A 21,750-nucleotide genomic window follows, 5' to 3' on the forward strand; every position below is an offset into this window, starting at 1 on the left:
ACACAGAGAACTGGATGAAAGATTCACTGTTCATTGGATTGACAGGTGATTAACATTGAACAGCTTGTTTACGCATTGCCAGTGCCTACATAAACTTTCATTTGAGTGTGTGTGATTCACAGTAATACATTAATGTATGCCTGCTAACTTTAGATTTCTGCGTGTGTTTAAAGTATACATTTACTTCAACATCTTTATTTATAAAGAACTCCTGCATCACTATAATAGACAATCATTCGATCACAGAAACACGCACACACTGCACAGTTTTTCATGCACTCGAGTCACGTAGAGTCAAGACATGACCTGTCAATCACAGAGTCCATACATCCAGCAGGGTTTCTAATTGCCTAAAATCAATCTGAAGCAAGTCGACTTGGGCTTCAGCTCTAATCCTTGCTCATCCTCATCACCGCAGACATCAAGGGCTTCAGATTGGCCGCGTTCAAACTGCATGCGACAGCTCGGCCTCATCCGCACCCATTCGATCTAATAACCTTCAACTCCTTCACTTCAGCCCATCAGCGCAGCATGTTTTACCTTGGAGATCAAATACCGTGTGCTCCTTCTCCCCCTGGAGTATTCAAATTAAGCCGCTTCAAAGAAGGCCTGGACCCGCTGCTGCGATACAAAGACTTGTTACAGTAATTTTTTCAAAGTGGTAGCTTCTGCAAAAAGACTCCAAACTCTGCCTTTTTTTTTGTCTGAGGCTGGAACTCTGCAGCGGTGTCTCTGCTGCTGGACATTTAAAAAACTTGAACTCTGCTGGAGACAAAGAGCATCAATCAAAGTCCTCTGCAAAAAATGCTTCATTTCACACGAGTGTCTTGTGAAGGAGGCAAAGAAAAAGTAGCAAAATGTAACGGAACTAAGTATCTGAGTAATACGTTTATACATGAGCCAAATGGCACATCAGTCAATAGCAGATGTACACGTGACACGTGACATTACTGTGATTCTTTTGTCCAATGAGCACAGATTTGAACTTAGGCAAAAAAAAACTGACTGACTTTATTATCAAAACCACTGATAAAGATATAATAATTATACTGAGATGTGGCAAAAAGTAGTGTTGCCTTAAAACCTTAAAATCCAGGGATGTCAAACTCGTTTTACATCGCGGGCCATGTCCAGTGAATTTCTTCTTTCTTTCAGTATAAGGAAATTTAACCACACATTGAATCTCTGGGATATTTTAATATAAGAAAAAGAAATGCAATTTCAACAATATATATCAGTTTTTCTACATGATTTAAAAAAAATGCTGCTTTGGGATTAAATCATAAGAATTAAATCTGTAATGTTACAGACACTGTAACTGTCCAACAGAACAGCCGCATTTTAAATTTTTTAATTTTAAATTACTGTCCTTTCATTTTATCATGGAAATTTTTCTAAATTGACAGAATATCTTTATTCCTTCTTCTCTTACTGTGACTGTACAAGGAACAAGGAACTTTCTGTTATTTATTTGTTTAGCTATCTATATCTATCTATTACTTATTTATTTCTATTTATTATTTATTGTTGTTTACTTATGAAAATAAAGTCTAAATAAAGTCTATTTTCTTCTTCACTGTCCTGAAGATGTACAGGGGCCAGATTGGAATCCCTGGCAGATCAATTTTGGCCCCCGGGCCTTAAGTTTGACACCTCTGGTTTAATCCCAGAGACAAGAGCCAAGCTACAGGGCTGAAAGCCAGCACTAAAGGTTCCTCTGCTGGCCACTTAAGGCTGGCTTCAAATACGAGTCAGTTCCCATAAGAGCATTAAAAAGTAGGTTTACAGCCTGGTATAACAGTTCGAGCCTCTTTTAACAGTCCTTTCATAATCACTGCATGGTGGGCGCATTTATTTCTAACTCATTGATATGGATACTTGTCAGGCTTAAAGTTACAGGTATAATGACTGACCGCTAGAGAGCTTTGGCCAATATCTGTCTGCCAGGCATCTGCCATGTCTGACATCACCATCAACTCAAGTCATTGAACTGGACCGCTCCATCACATTTGAGCTGTTGGTGCCTTTATGGACCAGTTTAGTGTAATTACCTGACAAACAGCATGATCGGCTCTGTTGTACAAACAGTCCAAGAACTTAATGCTTCAGTTTTTGGCGAGTGGAATTCTGGCAATTTACTAATCTGTCAATAAGCACATGCCTGTGTCTGTCAAACTGCAGAAATAAATACTTTCCAAATGCTGCTTATTTATAATGTCAGAATTTAAAGTTAATTACAACTGCAGGAAGCTTTCCAATAAGGACATACTTGAGTTTTACTTAATACAAAATTCATCAGATAAAACTAGGATTACAGGCCAAGACTGCGTTCGGTTTACGGCTATCATTCGGGCAAGAATGACTTCACATTTAAAGCAGTTAACACCGTGCCTTACCTTACAGGCTTTTTTCAGGTCGTTTTTTCTGATTCCTTGGTATTCCCCCAAAATACCCAAAACACCAAGAGTAATCAAACAGTATAACTGCACAGAGCACTAAAACACACTGCAGCACCAATATGTGAAATGGTGAGCGTATGACACTCCAGTAGTGTGAGTGTGTTTGTGTGCTGACCTGCTTCTTGAGTGGGAGTGTTGGTGAGAGGAAAGGAGGGGTGACAACAGTTGCAGAGGTTATTTTAGGCCTAACCCCATTCACACACACACACACACACACACACACACACACACACACACACACACACACACACACACACACATATATTATATACTCTCTAAATCCTCGTCTGTCTCCTCTCACTCCACACTAAACCTTAACTTTTAGCTTAGCACTTTCTAAGCACGCAGGCCTGTGACTGTAAATAACAACTGAGTGGTTTCCATCTTAGCATAACATTTGTTTCAGACATGAACTCCTTTCATTGGTAATTTAATATTCACTCTCATGCTTCAGTAAATCTCAGTCACTTTACACTTAAGCCTTGACAGCAGTGTTGTGTCAGGTAGCTAGTAAAAACTCTTACCATTCACACTGGTTCCTCCAGGTACAGCAATGGTAATTTAACATAAAGGTAATTAAGATCTTAATGTGAAAAGTAAATATTGGTACATTAAAGAGACCTTTTTTGTCACAGCAAAGCAGAACACCGTACACAAACAGCAGCAAAACTTCTGACTGGTGGCCAGCCTATATCCCACTTCTAAAACTACCCCCTGCCCACCTCCTCTTGAGGAAATGTGTTCATCATTTAGGATGAAAACCAGCATTTGGAATTTATTGCTCCAACCTCAAGACTTCCAACCACCTATGTGGCCCACTGATTATTTCTACCTGCACACTCCAACCTGAAAGTGCAATGTTATGTGATGAAAGCTGGCCACTGACAGGCAGGGGTCACAGTTCAGCCACGTGAAATATGATTCCTGGGGTAGAAGTCAAGAGGTCCTTGTCTCAGAAAAGTAAATGTACTCCAAGATGCTGAGGTCATTTGACCCAACACGCTGTAATTTTCTTGTGGTAAAAGCTCGGATATGAAAGTTTCAAGTTTATGTTTTTTGCATGAGGATAAATTTCTGAAGACTGGGATCTTAAATGTACCCTCATTAAACTGATATTCTGGAAATATAAAGGTCTTGGTTAGAACTAATGACATTTAAGTTTGAGCTGTTAGAAAAGATGAGCGGCTCAGTTCCTCTACTGCCTCCTTTCTTCGTTCCTTACTCCCTCTTCTCCTTTGCCTTAATAGCCACGCATGTTGAAAAGAGATTCCAAAATTCCTTGCGTAGCTGTGACGGTGACATCAGCAGACGGAAATACCACGACAGCTGGGAGACAGCAGGCTGGACTCTGCTGCCTCTGGACTGTGTTCAAATAAAACTCTGTGGGACACACAGATCACATTTGCTGTAGCAAAACCTGATCATGTTCCAGAGCTGGACAACAGTGCGCACAGTTTTAACAAGTGGGTGCTGTTCTTTCAAAGAAAATGTATTTTCATTGCAGAAAATGTATTTTCTCCTGAAGAAGGAGTGAAAGTTTAATGCGGAAATAACTCCCAACATGTTTTTATTTTCTAATGAGTCTGTTCTCCACCAATCCCAGGTCACACAGACTGTGTAGAGTAAAGCTTAGTCATTAGCACGTTACCCTCGCCAGGAGTGGTCAGCCAACAAAGCCAACATAGCAAAAAATATGAAGATAATTATTTGGGAATGGTGAAGTCATGTGGAAAGTCTTCTCAGAAGAGTGGGAGCTGTTATGATTCACGATCAATTTAGGATGTGGACATGATCAGCAAACTCAACATTAAAAAAAACAGCAAATAGGGAGAGGTAATAGCTCATCAAGCTTTGAGGTACATTTTCTCCCATACAGTAGGTGAAAAAACATGAATTAAGAAAACAGTGTATACAATGAATCAGCGGCCATGGGTGCTTTCCATGCATGAAAACAAACCAGATAACATTACCTCATTGTATCTGAAGGAAGATTATGTCCCAAAGAAATATATCGGACTCCTCCCACATTGTGCACTGTCCTTATCTGCACACTGTAGTGAAGATAACTCGAACACGTCTGCATTGTGGAGTTAATAGAAGGTAAGCAATGAGAAGAAAAATAAAGGAGACAACAAGCACGTCCCCAGCAAATGTAAGACCCCACACAAAGTGAGCCTTGCTACTAGCGCCAGCAGGAGACGGAAACAACAACACAAAACCACCGAAGAAGTGAGAGGAAATGTGAGACAAGCAGCAGGCGGTAAAAACAAACATAGGTCCTGATAACTGCAAAATTTGTCACTCTATCACCTTCTACCTGTCACCAGATCACAGAAGCAGTCTGCACAACTCAGAAAAACACATAACAGCCTGCTGACAGATTCAGGCCTCACATATTGCAGGTACAGTTTTTAAAATCTTGGCTGTAATTTGCACAGTAGAAATGTTGCAATGTTCGTTAAATATTCATGTGATTTGTGTAATTTGAAACAGTTAGTGCCAAATGTAAGTACTGTGTTTGACCGGGAAAAGAAGTGAGACTAACATATTTCAACATGCTTTTCTAAGACGATGTAAAGAAATTGTAAAGACCTGTATGAAAGTTTTCGTCTGCAAAGCCAGACATTATAAAGTTTCCTAAAGATGACCGAATCACTAAAAGCACTGAGGCATCTGTCTCTAACAATCAAACATGTGCGCACATGAAAAATTCTTGGGTGTGTATGTTGTACTGTGCAGCAGCCTCTGCCTCTCAGAGCAGTCCAGGACATTCTCCATGCAGCTGTTACACAGCGCCTGCAGCATGATGCTAAGAATGGCTAAGAGGCTGGCATACCAACACACACACAGTGGTTGCATCACTATAATCGTGTCCTACAGTCGCTCTGTTGCAAGGTCAGGTTATAGAAAAATGCCCTGCAGGCAAACGCATTATAAATATGATAAGGGGAGGGGGGCAGAGAGCGAGAGCAAAGGAAGGAGAGAATAAAAGAAAGAAACAAAGTGAGAAAAGAGCAGCGAGGACACGATGAAGAAGGAGACAGAACACCAGAGGCATGAATACAATTTCAAACAGCAGTCTGGCGATCTGTCCACTTCCATCTCCCGCTCTGTCGCTGAGCCTGACACCCACCAGCGCCATGTCTGCAATTAAGTCAAAGTTCAACCAACTCCAGCCTAATGCTCAGTATTGGGATACAATGCAGGAGCTCATTCTCAAAATACCGATATCAGTAGCTGATAATATATGCATATAAAGCCTTAAGTGCAATTATTTGCAGGCTAGCAGCCGAGCTGAACCGCTTAATACAAACCTGGAGTGAGGCTAGGGTGGCCAGGCTGTGTTGTAAGATTTGGAGATTTTTCAGAATTACACTTCAAAGAGTTAAATAGGAAGATTAACATTACTCTCGTGTGCAAATTTGGGCCTGTGTAAGAAGCAGGAGTCACGATGTAGTTAGCGTAACGTAGCTGGAAGGAAGGTCAACCATAGCCTGGTTCTAACTATTTCCACTGAAACTTACCAATTAACAGGTTTTTTGTGAGTTTTGCACATCAGTATTAATTGAAATACTACGTCACAAAATAAACTGTTTAAAACTTTTAAAAACAGTACTCAAAGTTTAGGGGTTCAAAAGAAATTAGACACAACCATCTGCAGGCAATTTTTAAGCCTTAATAATAACTTGAACACACAGATAGCAGTTTATTTGCCAAGTGTCCAAATTCAAGATTTCTATCACTCTTCTTAAAAAAACAGATCTACATCTCTGAATTAAATAAATCAGATACAGCATGTTATTGACTAGCTTTGGAAGTACTGATGAGTGCATGTTTGTATTATTCATTTAGATGGAACTTGCCAGATACTTTAATCCTGTCATCTAAGTAGTTTTCATGACCATTAGCATTTATGGACATGTGACTGTAGAACAAATCAGGGAGAAAAATAAGGTAAAAAAGAAACGTATGGACTTTTTTTTATTATTGTTGTAATTGCTGATTATATTATACTGTTAGATACCATCTGCAATCGTATCTGAAGTCAGGTATGGTTAAGCAGCATTTTATACATTTCTTTCTTTCCCAACAAAACCATTTTACTAAAATGCTGTCAGAATCAGCAGTGTGATTGGCTGTCTCTTGCTGTAATAAAGACAAATGACCACTAGATGGAGCCGACAACCAGGGAATGAGAGCCAGTAAACCTGTTCAGTGGTGGTCGTCTGTTCACTGCTTCAGTGCTGCAGTTAGAACTATAAAGCAGCCACCTTAAGAGATCAGCGGTATGTGATGATGACAAAATAAAATTTAGCTATTGTTTGACAAAAGATTTCCTTTATGTTAATTTTATTTTAATTTATGCTGAAGTATTGACTTGAAAGTTTCAAGGTCCGGTACAATGGCTCCGTGCTAATAATTTTACTCTTTATTGACTTTTTTTTACCTTCATCTGCAACATGAAATGAATCAACAACAACTGAGGGGTTGGGAGATAAAAGTTTATTGTAGAATAAATAGAAAAGAGTCAAAGTTTTTTGTTTTCTGTGTTTCTCTGCACTGTTTTGATTTGATTCCCTAAAAGCTGCTGCTCACTGACTGATTCAGGCTGCTGAGCTTTTCTGCAGGCTGTAGCTCAGACCTGACACAAACATGAACTGACGGAGGCGTCAGAACGCACACACCATCAACAAAAACAGAAGGAGCCGCATCTGTTTTTCCTTTGCAGCTCTGACTGCACAGAAACTTCTCAGCTGTTTTTGTTTGGCGCTTTGATCTCTCCGTGCTTCTTTATTGTCTTTGCTGTTTGTCAGCACGGCTCCTGACAAATACGCCAAATCTCAACAAACTGTGGACAAAAGACTAATGGCAACACTAACAACCTACACTATTTTTATTATTTATCTTTCTTTATGACTTTCCTCACGTATTTCTCAGACATTTTTGCAGTCGTTGTATAGTCAGAGTGTCACTTTGTGACTTTGAAAATCTTGCCTTTGCTGACCTCCAGTGGTGCATCACGTCACTGTGATGCTGGGATGAACAGATGAACAAAAATAGAGCTTTTCAGTCTGATGCTAAGATACTCTAAAATAATGTCAATAGCAGGATTTGTTGTTTATGGCTCTGCTGAGAAATCAAGACTCATTAGTAGCTAATAAATGACATACAGCCAGAGTGACATCATTTACCCACAGAACAAAGCCAGATTTGTAACTGTGTCACACACACACGGTCGTCTCTGTGGGTCTGACCGAGTCATTTCCCAGCACTGACAGTGATGTAATCTTTAAAACAAACAGACTCGGCACACGCTGTCAGATGTGCGGTGCTTCTGTGTGTCCTTTATCTTTCTGGAGGGCGACAAACAGAAGCAGAAGTGAAAAGGAAAGAATACAACTTCTGGTTCTTGCGTATTTAAGAGGGTTGTTTAAGGCTCCATGTGTTTTTAGTGTGAAGTCAGAGAATGTATGCAGTATGCAGTATTGATGAGGTGGCTGTTGTTTAGATCAGTGTTTCCCAACCACTGTGCTGCGGCACATAGGTGTGCCGTGGAAGATTTTCTGGTTCCACCTGATTAGTAATCTAAATGACCGGTGTGAGTAACGGGCAGAACAATTACATTGTCTTTCACTAGAAGGCAGTGCAAATAACTGCTCTAATTAAATGGGTTGCCAACTGCCAGTAAAACAGAAGAAGACAAAGAAATTAGACAATAGTCTTGCTGTGAGTGAGACAAAAATAGCAATAGATAAATATTTTAAAAGAAAAGTAGTCAATCTGACCTGGGTCCCTGAGAAAATTCAGTTCAAAAGCAAAAAAGTGCATACTGGGGACAAACCAAGCTAATTCCGCTATGCCTGGTGCTATATAACTAGTATATGATACATTCATTTAAAGGGGATGAGAGAAAAAACAGATTATTTGATGAGTTTTTCTTAAGCAAAATTACATCTATGTGTTTGATGAGGGAGGTTTACATAGATCAGTGTTTTTCATGTATGTAAATAAAAAATTAAACAAATATATGCCACGCAATTAAACATATATAAACCTATATATATGTGTGTGTGTGTGTGTGTGTGTGTGTGTGTGTGTGTGTGTGTGTGTGTGTGTGTGTGTGTAGCTGAGCTAGAACTGTAATTTGCAATGAGAGTTAATTCCCTGAGTTTCTTTCCTCTGTCTGGTTGTGAACTCCCAGTCTTTGTACTGGTGTTAGTTACTTCCTGTTTTATATCGCTAGCCTTTTGTCTTGCGTGTATATTATATTTAGCTTTACATCATTCTCCCTAATTAGTTTCAGCTATGCCCCAAACATCCCCTGTGTGTGTTTAAGCATCTGTCCTTCATGTTGTGTCAGAGAATTTGTGCCTTCTCCCTCCTGGTTCCCAGCTCCTGTGTTTGGATCATGTTGTATTCCTGATCTTTTCTGTTGGATTTTTGCACCACTTTTGTTTTGAACTCTATTAAAAGCCAGTTCTATAGTTTCATTTGTCCGCATTATGATACACAGGATAAAATGTGTGTTTTAATAGGATTCTAAAAACTGGTTCCTCCGGTGTAATAAAAGTAAGGATTCGGATGCTTCCAGAAAAATGTGTGCAGTTAAAAATGTTAAGAGACAACATGCATCTATAGTTGTGTGTGAATGTGCAGTCATGGCAGGGAGTGACTCAGCTACAGACCAAGGTCTCTGGCAGGAAACAGAAAATATCCCTCTCTCTCCCTCCCTCACACATCCAGTCTGAAGCCTCAGAGCGACTCTGGGTTGAGTCCTGCAGCTGTTACTGGAAACATCGCTGCTGCTTCTGCCACTGCTGCTATGTTCTATTTAGAAAACCCATACAATAAAAATGATGCAGAGGAGAGGAGGCCAACACACCAAAGACTGAGCAAGCAGTACCAGCGGCTTGAAGGAGAGGAAGCATCTGAGTCAGTGAAATTTAAAATAATCTCATCAATAAAAGATAATCCACCTCAACTACATCTAAGCAGATTAAAACTCCATCTACATGAATGAATGAGTGTGAAGGGATGCCCTGACAAACATGTGTCTATGTTTGAAGGTTGAGCTCCTTGAACAGCCTATGTCTGGCTCTCACTTACATAATACCAGAACTATCAAATAGATGTTCAGGAAGCCCCGTGTGACAGATTTCAGTGAGATTCAACTGTGCTGGGATGGATGAAGAGTTTATTTAAAAATAGAAGAAATATAATCTATCCAGCTTGTTGACACCACAAAATGATTTTTAAAATTATTACAAAATTCCCACCACTTAAGTTGATGTTTCCAATGTATAATTTTGTCTAACTAAAAGTTCAAAACCTGCAGATTTTTTGGTAACTTTGTAAAAAGATGAATACTTTATTTATCCCATTTATTGAAAATTCTTTTATTTTATGATAGCTGAAATTAGGCTCCAGCGCTGGTTAACAAAATGCATGGATGGAAATGTAAAAAAAATAAAAATTACTGTGGGGGGGGAAAGTGAATCTGCTCTAGTGTCCCTGGGGATTGTTTACTCATGGGTGTGGAGTAATGTACTAGACTGTTGTTATGAAGGAGCAGCCAAGGCTGAAGGCAATGGTTTCGATTTACCAGTCAGTTTATATCTAACCTTCAAACATTTTAGCAGCTAAAATGAGTTTCCTCTGTAGGGTTACAGAGTTCAAGAGCTCAAACATCGAGAGGGAATTTGGACTACAGTTGCTGCTCCTCTCCACTGATCTATCTGTGCAATATCTGGTCAGATTCAAGAGAAAAAGAGTGCCAGCAGTCATTTCCCAAAAAGTGCAGTTTCTGTCAAAGCAGTGGAAGGATTTAAACTGTTCGCAGACTGAGTATAAGCCAGACATCATTAATTCAAGCAATCAAAAATAAACAACATATTTCCTTCTTCTTACATAAATATTGATGTATAATACAAAGTAAGACCGACGGCTGGTGCTGCAGAATCTGAAGAATCTGGGGAGTGGCTGGACATAAATAAATGAACAGTCAGTAACTGAGTGAAAGCCAGTTATTACATAACATCCAGACCATGAAGAAAGGAAGGGCATCATGGGAAATTCACCACCTGGGGTCATACAGCCGAATCAGCTGAGGTTCTACACGTGTGCATGTATGCTACGCTATGCTACTGCCTTTGAATGCACCATGTTTACACAGAGAGAGACAGTGCGCGCTGACTCTAACGTTCCTGCACTGACACAAATATATACACTTCTATTTCATTCAGAACACTTAACAACATATTCAGGAACTTTCAAGTTAATACTGAAATTGAGCCTCAACTCTGATAACACCATGTACGAACATCTAAGTTACTTTTGGCTGCTCACTTATTCACACAGTTTCTCCACAGCAGGTAGCTCAACATGTCTGATTTGGACTCTTTAAGCCAGATGCACTTCCTGGCACAACCCCAAAGAAATATACCCTTCCTTAGATCAAATCTGAGGTCTTTCAGTTGTAGGGCAGACTTGTAAACCACTAGTGTACACTATGGAGGCACTAATATCAGAACCTACCACTAAAATATAAATGTCAGTAATAGCTGCAAAGGGAGTGTCAAGGAGCTAAAAGGGCATGAGGTCCAGATGACAGCATGTGTGAAACAACAGCTGCAAGTTAACATCTAAACATTTTTTAAAACTGAAGCTAATCGGAGATCAGCTTACTAAGTAGCAGCCAATGAAGGATTTTATTTAATCTTAATCCCATACCACACAAACTGTCATCTCCAGCATCACAAAAGATGCTAACAGACTCAAAAATGATGTTGATTCTCATCGAGCGATTCTAAATTCAACAGATGTCAAAGCCTTTTCTGTTTCCATCAAACAGAAATAAACAGGCATTCCTACCTTGAGCTGCACTAAGTGGACGTCCACGTGCCGGTTGTTGCTGTCTTGCCCCACAGAGTGTGTGAGCTGCGTCACTCTGTCACTGGTTGCTCTCAGCCACTTCTCAATCTCTGGTAGGTGTAGGACGACCTTCCAGTCGGCTCCAGTGTGGAGAGGCGGAGGTTTCTTTGACCTGAAGAAAAACATACGCCACACAAGACAGACGACCTCAACAATACAGACTTATAGCACTGCTACAGAATTACCTCGTGATCTTTTCCACAGACTTACTTAGACCTTAAGAAATAGTGTATAACATGAGAGAAAACACATGAATTGTTATGATCATCTCTCTGGCTAGTTTTATACCTCCGGGAGTTGTCTTGTCCCATGTGAGGTCCTTCAGTGAGGCTTCCCTGGCTGGGGCCTGGGCCCGGTGAGGAAGAGCCATCCTTCGACTGATGCTCCAGGCCGAGAGGGGGAACAGTGATAGCAGCAAGTGAGCTCGAGGTGCTGGGGTCCAGGTTCGGGGTGACAGGAGTAACAGAGGTGAGCATCGGCGAGGCTGGCTCAGGGGCCACCGGTGAGAGAGCTACGACACTCATGGTGTTTGAGAGAGGGGAGGTACACAATTTCTAATGTGGGTTCACAGGACTCACTGAATAACACTGGAGAGAGAAGAACAGAGAGTATATAAAGGTCAATAAAAGCATCGAGAGTCAGAGGAAGAACAAAAACGAAGGCTAAGGGACTGACAACAAACACTGCATCTACAACAGACACTAAAATAGCACAGTGGACAGAAAAACTAATACTCAAAAATGTAATAACAATAAGACAGGTGTTAATTAACAGGGCTGCACCATCAAGGACACTAAATTCCTTTGTAATACTATATTTATATTTAAAAAACATTTAAAAGGCAGAAATGCTTTTCTTGACTGAATATATATTAAAAATTGATCATTTTTAGTGAAAAATATCTTCAGACAATCATATATGAATGTTAATATTTTTCTAACAATATATCAAAGTAATTCCTTCCCAAAATTGATCAGTAATTTTTATAACGTATTTATGAGTTTTAATACAAGTGCAACTTTGAATATTAAGGCTAGGTGGGAAGCTGAGATTGGCACTCAAATTTCAGAGGAGACTTGGGAAGAGGTGTTCGGTGAAGCCCATCTTGTGACTAATTCGGGGCGGTGGAGAGAATTTAAAGGTGGTCATAAGATGTTTTAGAGATGACTCCTAAAATGAACCCTACAACTCCTGACACTTGTTGGCGAAATTGTGGTACTCACTTAGGAACCCATTCACACATATTCTGGTCATGCCCCAAAATTTGCTCATTTTGGAATGATGTATTTAAAGCCCTGAATACAGTCTTCCAACAACCACTAACAAAGAACCAACAGTTCGCCATTTCAGGGGTATTACAAAAGGGTTTTACAGGAAACAATAAAAAGTATCTCTTAAGAATCTTGCTTACAGCAGCACTAAAGTGTATCACCATTACACGGCTAAATCTTGACCCACCTTCATATAATATGTGGATTGATAAAGTAAGAGAGATTTATACTTATATGCTCTGCGGATTCAGAGAGAATTGTTCACCGAGCGTTGGCGACCCATACATGCTTTATCGTTTCAATAATCTAGCATAGGTTTGTTTCGTTTTGTTCATTTTTGCTACTAAGATTGTCACATGTTATTTAATATTATATTATGTTTTTTTGTTGTTTTTGTATTGTTTTGTGTTTCCTTTTTGGAGTTTTTATTTCAATTTGTACTTCTACATTGCTGTTCCTGCTCCTGTATCTGTTCAACTTGTGAACATTGACAAGGACAAGTTGCAAGGTTGTGAACTATAATAAAAATTGAGTTTAAAAAATCATATATAAATGAATAAATATCACTCTTGCTTTATATAACAATATCCAAGTTTACAAGTCACTTTCATGGTTTTTGCATATAAAACTGTTGTTGACTATCAAACAGGTTTTGACTTTCTCACAAAGGAAAATCATCAGGCCTGTGATGGAATATTTTTAAACCAATTCTTTATATTATACATTTGATCCCCAAAAGCACGAAGTAACAGGAAAACACAGATTTCTGTAAAATAAGGCAACACAGTAATATTGTCTCAGCTGTATGTAGACCAACTCTGTTTATGTATAATAAAGTCTCAAGATGTATCATTAACCTGAAAAAGCCAGCGATTTAACAGAAAATTAAACATTAATTGTAGTAAATGTTTTATATTTAGAGGTCAAAGTGCCAATAAGACGTCTACAGGAGTGAGTGACGAGCCAATTAGAGAAGTGACCTTTTCACTGGTGATTCTGTTGTCAAGCTGTGGAAGTACACAAACACCGATATAAACTGCCCTCCGACTGTCATGTAGATGACGATGAAGCAGCTGTTCGCTCACAGACCTGCACAGTTACAGTTAGGAAAAGCATGTAAGGTACATAAACAAAAAAGAAAAATGCAAAGTAAACTAAGATAAAACGAAGTATAAAAATGAGAGCTATGTCAAATTATTTTTTACGAAAATAATTTCTTCCAGTCCATTCACCTCCTGACATAAAGTATTCAATTAAAACACTAAATACCACACAAATCTTGTGTAGTTTTATGTTTAAATTTCCATCTATTATCAGATCTGTTCATAGACAGCCGGGGCAATTCCCCACGAACCTGAACATAGGAGGGGCGCAGCCAAAAGGAGCCCCTCCTCTGCATTATACTGGATGCTCATATTCTCAGTCTTAGAGTAAATTTGAATTCTGTTCAATCCTATAGAATTTTATTTATATAGCGCCAAATCACAACAACAGTTGCTTGAAGGTATTTATACTGTAAGGTAAAGACTGCAATAACACAAGCAAGAACTTGGTGACAGTGAGAAGGAAAACTCCCAGGATGAGTATACTACCAGCACTTTGGCTTTCAGCACCATTAGTTGGTGACTTTGCTGAGTCCAAGGCCCGAACGATTACGTTTTTGTGTGTTTTTAAATCAGATATTGGGTCTGTACATGTGACACTATGGTTTTTTTCATATTGTGAAATGTGCTGCAAAACAAACTGAGGTACACTAACTGTGTTACTAAAGGTTAAATTACTTAAGGGTAAAATTAGTGCAGGATAAACAGGTTGGTTTGCTGTGCTGTCATTACTGTTTGTGTACAATAGAAAGACAGCATAATCAGTGTACTGTCAGTGTAGAAGATCGAAATCTGCCAGGACAACTCATAAAACATCTGCTGACATCTGGTTAAATTCAGTTGTGCACAGCCACAGCGAGCAGCAGGTCAGCTGATCACACACTAAGAAAATCTACTGGAGCTCTCAATAGAAATTATTGTGATTCCTTTATCAGAATTTAAATTTAGACTGAAATAAGGTTTGCCTTCCTATCGCCTAATATTAGACTAATAATAATTTAATTATTACGTTAATGTCGCACAGGGTTCAGTTAGCTTTGCACAAAGACAGGTGGTAGAAATGTTCTTCAATGTTCTTCTACTTCCTCACTTTGAGTACATTTCAGAGTGCTTTTTCACTTTTACTTGAGTAAAGAAGTTCAATCAGTACTTCAACTTTTACTGGAGTATTTTTCAACACTAGTATCTGTACTTCTACTTAAGTAAAGAGTGTGTGTGCTTTTGCCACCTCTGCATAGCTGAAAATCTCAAAAATGGCAACAAGTACAAGAATGTTGTGGACCCAAAGGGAAAAAAGAGCAAAGTCTATATATCGTGTATTTTTCAGTCTGTACAGTTCTCGTGTCTTGCTGTGAAATACACTCCACCTCCATAAAAGTTCATGTGAAAGAAGTTGTGTCTTGATCTTCTACCAGAACTGCACAAGACAAACCAAGAAATAAAATCTCCCTTTTAAAAGAATTCCTAACAAACAACAGCAGACTCAAACCAAGAAGGAGATAGGAGACACAGGAACAGTGACAATACAAAAACATTAAGGATTGTATGTATTATGGTAGGGCATTGGTGGGCAACTCCAGGCCTCAAGAGCCGGTGTCCTGCAGGTTTTAGATAACACCCTGGGTCAACACACCTGAATCAAATGATTAGTTCATCACCAGGCCTCTGGAGAACTTCAAGAAATGTTGAGGAGGTAATTTAGTCATTTAAATGAGCTGTGTTGGAGCAAGGACACATCTAAAACCTGCAGGACACCGGCTCTCGAGGTGTGGAGTTGGTCACCCCTGTTGTAGGATCTACCTTACAATATAAAGTGCCTTGAAGCGGCTGCTGTTGTGATTTAGTGCTGTATAAATAAAACTGAATTTATTTGAACTGAAGGGAACTTACAGAAAACTTTCCTGATGAACCAGTGGGCTGGACAAGACTGAGTAGTCCGAATACTTCAAACTTTCTCCCAGGTGTGCAGCTGTTCCACTGTCTAGAAAATGTCTTATTGGTCAGAGGACAATCTCGACTGCCATTAAATCTTTGTGCCCTGTCAATAAGGAAGGATCTTCTGTGTATAATCCGCCTGAAAACTTGGAACTAAAGATCCAGTGTGAGGTCTTTTATAAGACACAGCCAACATTTTGGCTATTTATTATCATTTAATGACATAAAATTATATGTGGCTCAGCAAGTCACAGCCTGAAAAGACCACATGGACCCTCATGTGCACTCATCGCTCGCAGAAGGTGCCATAGAGGTTAGATGTGATGTGTGTGAGGTGGCGTTCAATGGCAAAGACGCTGAAAGTCCAATCCGTGAATGTTGAGACTGCCTATTGGGACGGGAACACCACCACTCTGGAATGGTGCCATGGCTGCAGTGATGCGGATGCTATACCAGTCTGTTGTGGTGAAGAGAGAGTCGAGCTTAAAAGTGAAATTATGACATTGCCATTCCTTACCCTCATCTACTGCATGGTCACAAGCTCTGAGTAGAGACCAAATCAGTGAGATCACAGATATGAGCTTTCTTCACAGGGTGGCTGGCCCAACCCTTAGAGACAGGGTGAGAAGCTCAGTCATTCAACAGAGATATGGTAGATCCCCGACTCTTAAACATCGAAAAGAACACAGGACACAGGACAGCCACTGCAAGCGATTTATAGAATACGATACTAGACATGAAACATATAATTATTTAAAATGAGCTCAATCTTAAAAATTTGCAGGAGTTATATCAAACCATTTAACACTAAAGGGGTCATTTTTCTACAGAATAGTTATTTTAGTTTTTTATGCACAATCATTTTCCAATAATACAGTTTTATTTGTACTGAGGTGTTTTATTACTCTTTTCCTAATGAAATGGTTTGATAATTTCCTCCACTTCTTGTCATTGACAGTTAATAGTAAATAATTTTTTATAAGATATTTGTAATATAGCAGACATTTATGTAACTATAGTAGTAGTAATATCTCACAATTATTCAGCCAGGAAGGAGTGCAGAAAGATGTCCATGTAGAGTGCAGACGTGCAGTGAAAAAGGCACATTTTAATTTGGTCCAGTTTATCTTGTTAAACTAATAATTAGTGGAGCTTTTAAGGGTTGCCTTTCTGTAAAAGTCACCGCAGGCCACTGCTTTAGAGTGACTCTGGCTATGTCGGTTAGTGCTAAACTTGGTTTTGGTTAATAGGAATGAAAATAATCCCTCCAACAGTAGGAGCTCGTTTTGAAAAGACGGAGGGAATGTTGTTATTCCTGAATTCTCTCTGCTTTACTGTAAGTGACTAAAAAGCAGATGAGTTTTAAGGTGATCACATGAAACACTGCTAAACTTAGCAGTGACTATATTATATCAACAACTACATTTGTGTCCTTGGCTATAGTTAGATACCTGATAAAAGATAAGAAATGGCTACTACTAATCCAGCTGTCATTTTCAATTGATTGCTGAAAAATATTTGCTGTTCAGCTCCAGCGCACACGTCATCTAACATGCAGGAAGCTGGTTACTGTTACTGCTCTGCTTTGGCTCCATGGTGAATTTCCTCCATACTTTGTAGGGTTGATAATAAAAGAAAAAGACAGAGAAAGCAGTGCAAATTACAGAAAACTAGCCGTTAGCTTCATATTGTTAACTACATACAGATGAAGAACATGAAAAGTAAAGCGCAGGTCATGTAAATGTGACATAGGAGCCGATTATCTGTGATCAGTTGTGAGCGTGTTATGGAGTGAATTATGCAATGCCAACCTTTTACTGGAATCAGCTGAGGCAAAAAAACGAAAGTATCTTTTCATTTGACGGCGCATGCCAGAGGATGCAGCAGTAATAAGCTAATAGTGGAACACTCCAACTGTGGCCATCTGATGACTACAGAAGATTTAGAAAAGACGTTTTAAAGACACTTTAAAAGGAGGAACTGAACTGTCTGTCCAGAGATTCCTTGTGCTTTATTTTTTACCTACTCAGAGTTTCTTATCTGGAGCTTTTGGTGTTTGGAGAACTGCTACTGTTTACTTGGAGGTATTGGATGTATTTTAGGCCTGTTTTCAGAAGCTTGACTCGGGAGCAGAAACGTGACTGAGAGGTTTGAGGCAAGGAGAAAATGGAATCTCAGCCTGAGGCCAATCTCAAATGTCCAATCTGCCTTGAAATCTTTCAAGATCCTGTAATCCTGTGGTGCAGCCACAGTTTCTGTAGAGCGTGTCTTCAGAGATGGTGGACAGAGACCTCTGTTACATGTCCAATTTGCAGGACAACATTTTTACAAGGCGATCCACTGCAAAACTTGGCTCTAAAGAATCTTTGTGAGGCCTATTTACTGGAGAGAACTCGAAGATTTCACTGCAAACTGCACAAGGAAAATCTGACACTCTTCTGTGTGGACGATCTTGAACCAGTGTGTGTTGTGTGCTTGCACTCAGAAACTCACAAGAACCACAGATTCAAGCCCATCAATGAAGTTGCTCAGGATTACAAAGAGGGACTCCGGAAACTCCTCAAGCCTTTACAAGAGAAAAGTGAGCTCTTAAACACCGTTAAAGAAGACTTTGACCAAACAGCTGAAAATATTGAAGTTCAGGCTCAAGACACAGAGAGGCAGATTAAGGATGTGTTCTCGATACTTCCTGAATTTCTCCAAAAAGAAGAGAGAGCAAGAATTGGTAGTCTGAGAGACGAAAAGCAGCGTAAGAGTCGAATGCTGAAGAGGAAGACAAATGTTCTGAGCAGAGAGATTGCAACTCTTTCGGAGACAATCAGAGAAACAGACGAGGCGCTAGAAGCAGAAAATATCTCCTTCCTGCGGAACTACAGCGCTGCAGCTCAAAGAGTCCAGCATTCCCTCCCAGGTGTTGAAGAACTAACCCCAGAAGCTCTGATAGACACCGATAAACACCTGAGCAACCTCTCTTTTGCCATCCTCGACAGAATGAAAGATATGATTTTCTCTACTTTTAAACCTGAGCCGTCCCGTCCCAGCTATCTACAGGCACCCGCTTACTACGATAACCACAGGGTAGCTCAGACCAGGAGGACAATTAGTCTTGCGCTGCCAGAGAGTGAAGCTCGAGAACTCAGTCATATGCTTGACAACAAAGTCTTCCCACCACCACTCGCAAATCCATTATTCCCTCGCCAGCCTGCTCAGGCTTCCGTGAGTAGTAACGTTCTTGGAAATGCAGGAGGTTGGGATTTGAGACCTGCAGCAACTTCAGTGTGCAATGAAGAAAAAAGTAAGCGTGGAAAGAAATTCATATTCCCCAACATATTAAAGCAAAAAAAGTAAAGGACAGCTATGTTTTGTTTACTTGGATGTAAACAGATATATTTTTTTTTAATGTTAAGATGTAATTTAGAATTTCTGATATTTGTCATTATATATAAATCAGTATGATTTGCTAGTTTATTAATTGCACCCAATTTACACAGTGGGGTAAATTAAATCCTCTTCAAAGCCTCGCAGCACAATTCAAAGCAGCCAGTTGGCCCTCAAACTGACCGTAAAGTTGATTTATTACACCTGTAAAAGTACATTAGGTTGACTATCTTACTTTTGAAACTAATAAAGGCATATTGAGTGTTTCTTTGAAAATAATTATTTATTAACAGTTGTCACTTTTGTAAAGTTTATGTGTTAGATTTTGACGTTTTGTATGAAAGGAATTAAATCTGACAGGATGTGAAAGCAAGCAGAATTTGAAAAAAGCTTCCGTAACCAGTTGTAATCAAGAATAAATTGATGATGTATTTGACTGTTACCATGTGTAATTACTGAGTACTGTTTAAAATAAAAATGTGTCACTCCCCCATTAACACCCAAGACAGGAAACACGTCAGAGCCCTCAAAGAAGCTGTTTGATGTTAGATGAACTGTGGGAAGAGGAAAAGTGAGGAACTGAGAAGGAATATCAGCTCCCTGAGAAACAGCAAGAGCTGGAGGACGGTGTGTCCAGACTGAGAGCTGGGGAAGGACAGTCGTGTTTTTACACCAAATTCTTGGTCTAGTATTTGGAGCACCCTAGTGTGTGCTCTGAAAACACACTGATTCAAAATCAGCAAACAACAGCGGGAACATTTCGATATTTACATTTTTATTCATATGTTTTATGTCAAACTTGATTTCTTAATTTTTCAGCACTGCAAAGTCTTCTTAGTTGTTCAGTTACAACTGAACAACAACAACAACAACAATAATAATAATAATAATAATAATAATAATAATAATAATAATAATAATAATAATAATAATGACAACAAATGACAGAGAGAGAGACAAAGCTACAAAAAACCCAACATTATTATAAATGGGCAATGAGCTACTGGAGCTTTTTCTGTAATTTTACACATTTATTATTTATATAAAATTGTGAAATTGCACTTTTTTTCTTATATTAAGACATCTCAGGTATTAAATGTGTAATTAAATGTCTTTACACTGACAGAAAGGGGCGTTTCACTGGACCACCTTAAGATTGAAGTGGGTTGTTTTCAGCCTGCGGTGTAGAATTAGCTTTATATCCCTGATGTAGATGATGCATATACTCATGATCAAGCTTAATGTCACATCATTTGAACTTTCACTGGAAATTCAAGAGGTCTTTTACATAGAAATCAATCAATAGGCTGTTAAAGGCATCTAAGAGAGGTGAATAAGTCCCTTATATTTTATTTTACTTTAAACCCGTCCACTGCAAGCAGCTAATACATGAGAAACGCTACAAAGGGGGGCGTGTCTTAAAGAACGAAACAGTAAATCTGTCACTTAAGCCTTATTTAAACTTGTTTAACTTTTCTAGAAAAAAAGATCATTAGATCCTTAGTCATTCTTAGTCAAATTTTAAGATTTATTGCCAGGTTGACTACCATTTGCAATAACTATCCCCAGCCTGAAAATGGAGAAACACACACAGACACACACAGACACACACACACACACACACAGACTATTGCATCATACCTCTCCGTCTGCTCTGAATTTAAAGACGTAATAATCCCTTCTCTTTAAAAGCAGATGGAGTAATCCTGTTTCATATGGAGAGGCAAAAGATGAAACATGTGGTCAGACATGTGGTCACAACAAACTCTCTTCCTGTCATCTGCTCCACTCTCCCTTTTTTCTTTTTCTTCCACTCACACTTTGTCTCTCACTCTGTCTTTCTGCCCATCATTCAGCCTGTCACAGCATGGCACAGGACAGGGACTGTGTGTGTGTGTGTGTGTGTGTGTGTGTGTGTGTGTGTGTGTGTGTGTGTGTGTGTGTGTGTGTGTGTGTGCCCTCCCCCTGATCACAGCTGCAGCTCTAAATCCTTTTAACCAGCGGCAGACGCAGGGAACAAATAGAATGTTTTATTCATTTTCTCCTTTCTTTGAATAAAATATCCACCCAGCTTCCAGTTTACTTTGTCTGCATGTTTCACTGTGATTTTAATATAAATATTTGTTTTAAAATAAAGCACTTCTGTAGCAAAACAGGGCAGGGCAAGCAAAGTAAAAGCATCTTTTAGTATTTTCTATGTCAAAAAGATCAATTTAAGTAGTTATTGTGCAAAACAGGTTTCAATTTCAAATCTCCAATCTTTACTGAATAATCTTAATAATGACAAATCTACTGAATTATCAGTAGAAAATTTCAGAGATCAAGGTAGCCACACACACACCTGTAAGAGAAACAGAAGATGGAAAAGTGTTTTACACGAATTCACTGGATTTCTCTGACTGACTAATCATTTATATAATTTCAGTCTTGATATTTCAGGAAGATCAACCTGGCACATGTGTGCAAATAATGAGGAAAGAGTGGCTCAAATATATAATGACTGAATGATTACACTAGCGAGTTCAATACTGCACCACAACAATCCATTTTAACTGAGCGTTTTACTAAAGACGGTAAAAATTCATTACCTGTAAGTTCATACTTTAGTGGATTAACAGGGAAAACTTTCACACACTTTTAAAGTTATTGATTAAAAAGTAGAAGATGTTCACT

The 21,750-nt window shown here is 39.1% G+C and overlaps 1 protein-coding gene across 2 annotated transcripts in view; it reads right to left on the minus strand.

Moving 5' to 3' along the window:
- akap6 (A kinase (PRKA) anchor protein 6) overlaps positions 1-21,750 on the minus strand; it is a 217,805-nt gene that overhangs the window by 178,978 nt on the left and 17,077 nt on the right. The window contains exons 1-3 of one of the 2 annotated variants that reach the window (XM_084914966.1): positions 20,719-20,952; positions 11,679-11,977; positions 11,331-11,502 (exon numbers count right to left, since the gene is read on the minus strand). In XM_084914966.1, coding sequence (XP_084771092.1) covers positions 11,331-11,502; positions 11,679-11,914 — 408 coding nt within the window. In that variant the 5' untranslated portion in view covers positions 11,915-11,977; positions 20,719-20,952. Of the gene's footprint in view, positions 1-11,330; positions 11,503-11,678; positions 11,978-20,718; positions 20,953-21,750 lie in introns of those variants that run through there. The other variant, XM_084914965.1, reaches the window with a different exon arrangement.

The sequence above is a fragment of the Perissodus microlepis genome, chromosome 19, assembly GCF_051167445.1.
Source record: "Perissodus microlepis isolate ML-2025 ecotype Zambia chromosome 19, ASM5116744v1, whole genome shotgun sequence".
NCBI classification, from domain to species: Eukaryota; Metazoa; Chordata; class Actinopteri; order Cichliformes; family Cichlidae; genus Perissodus; species Perissodus microlepis.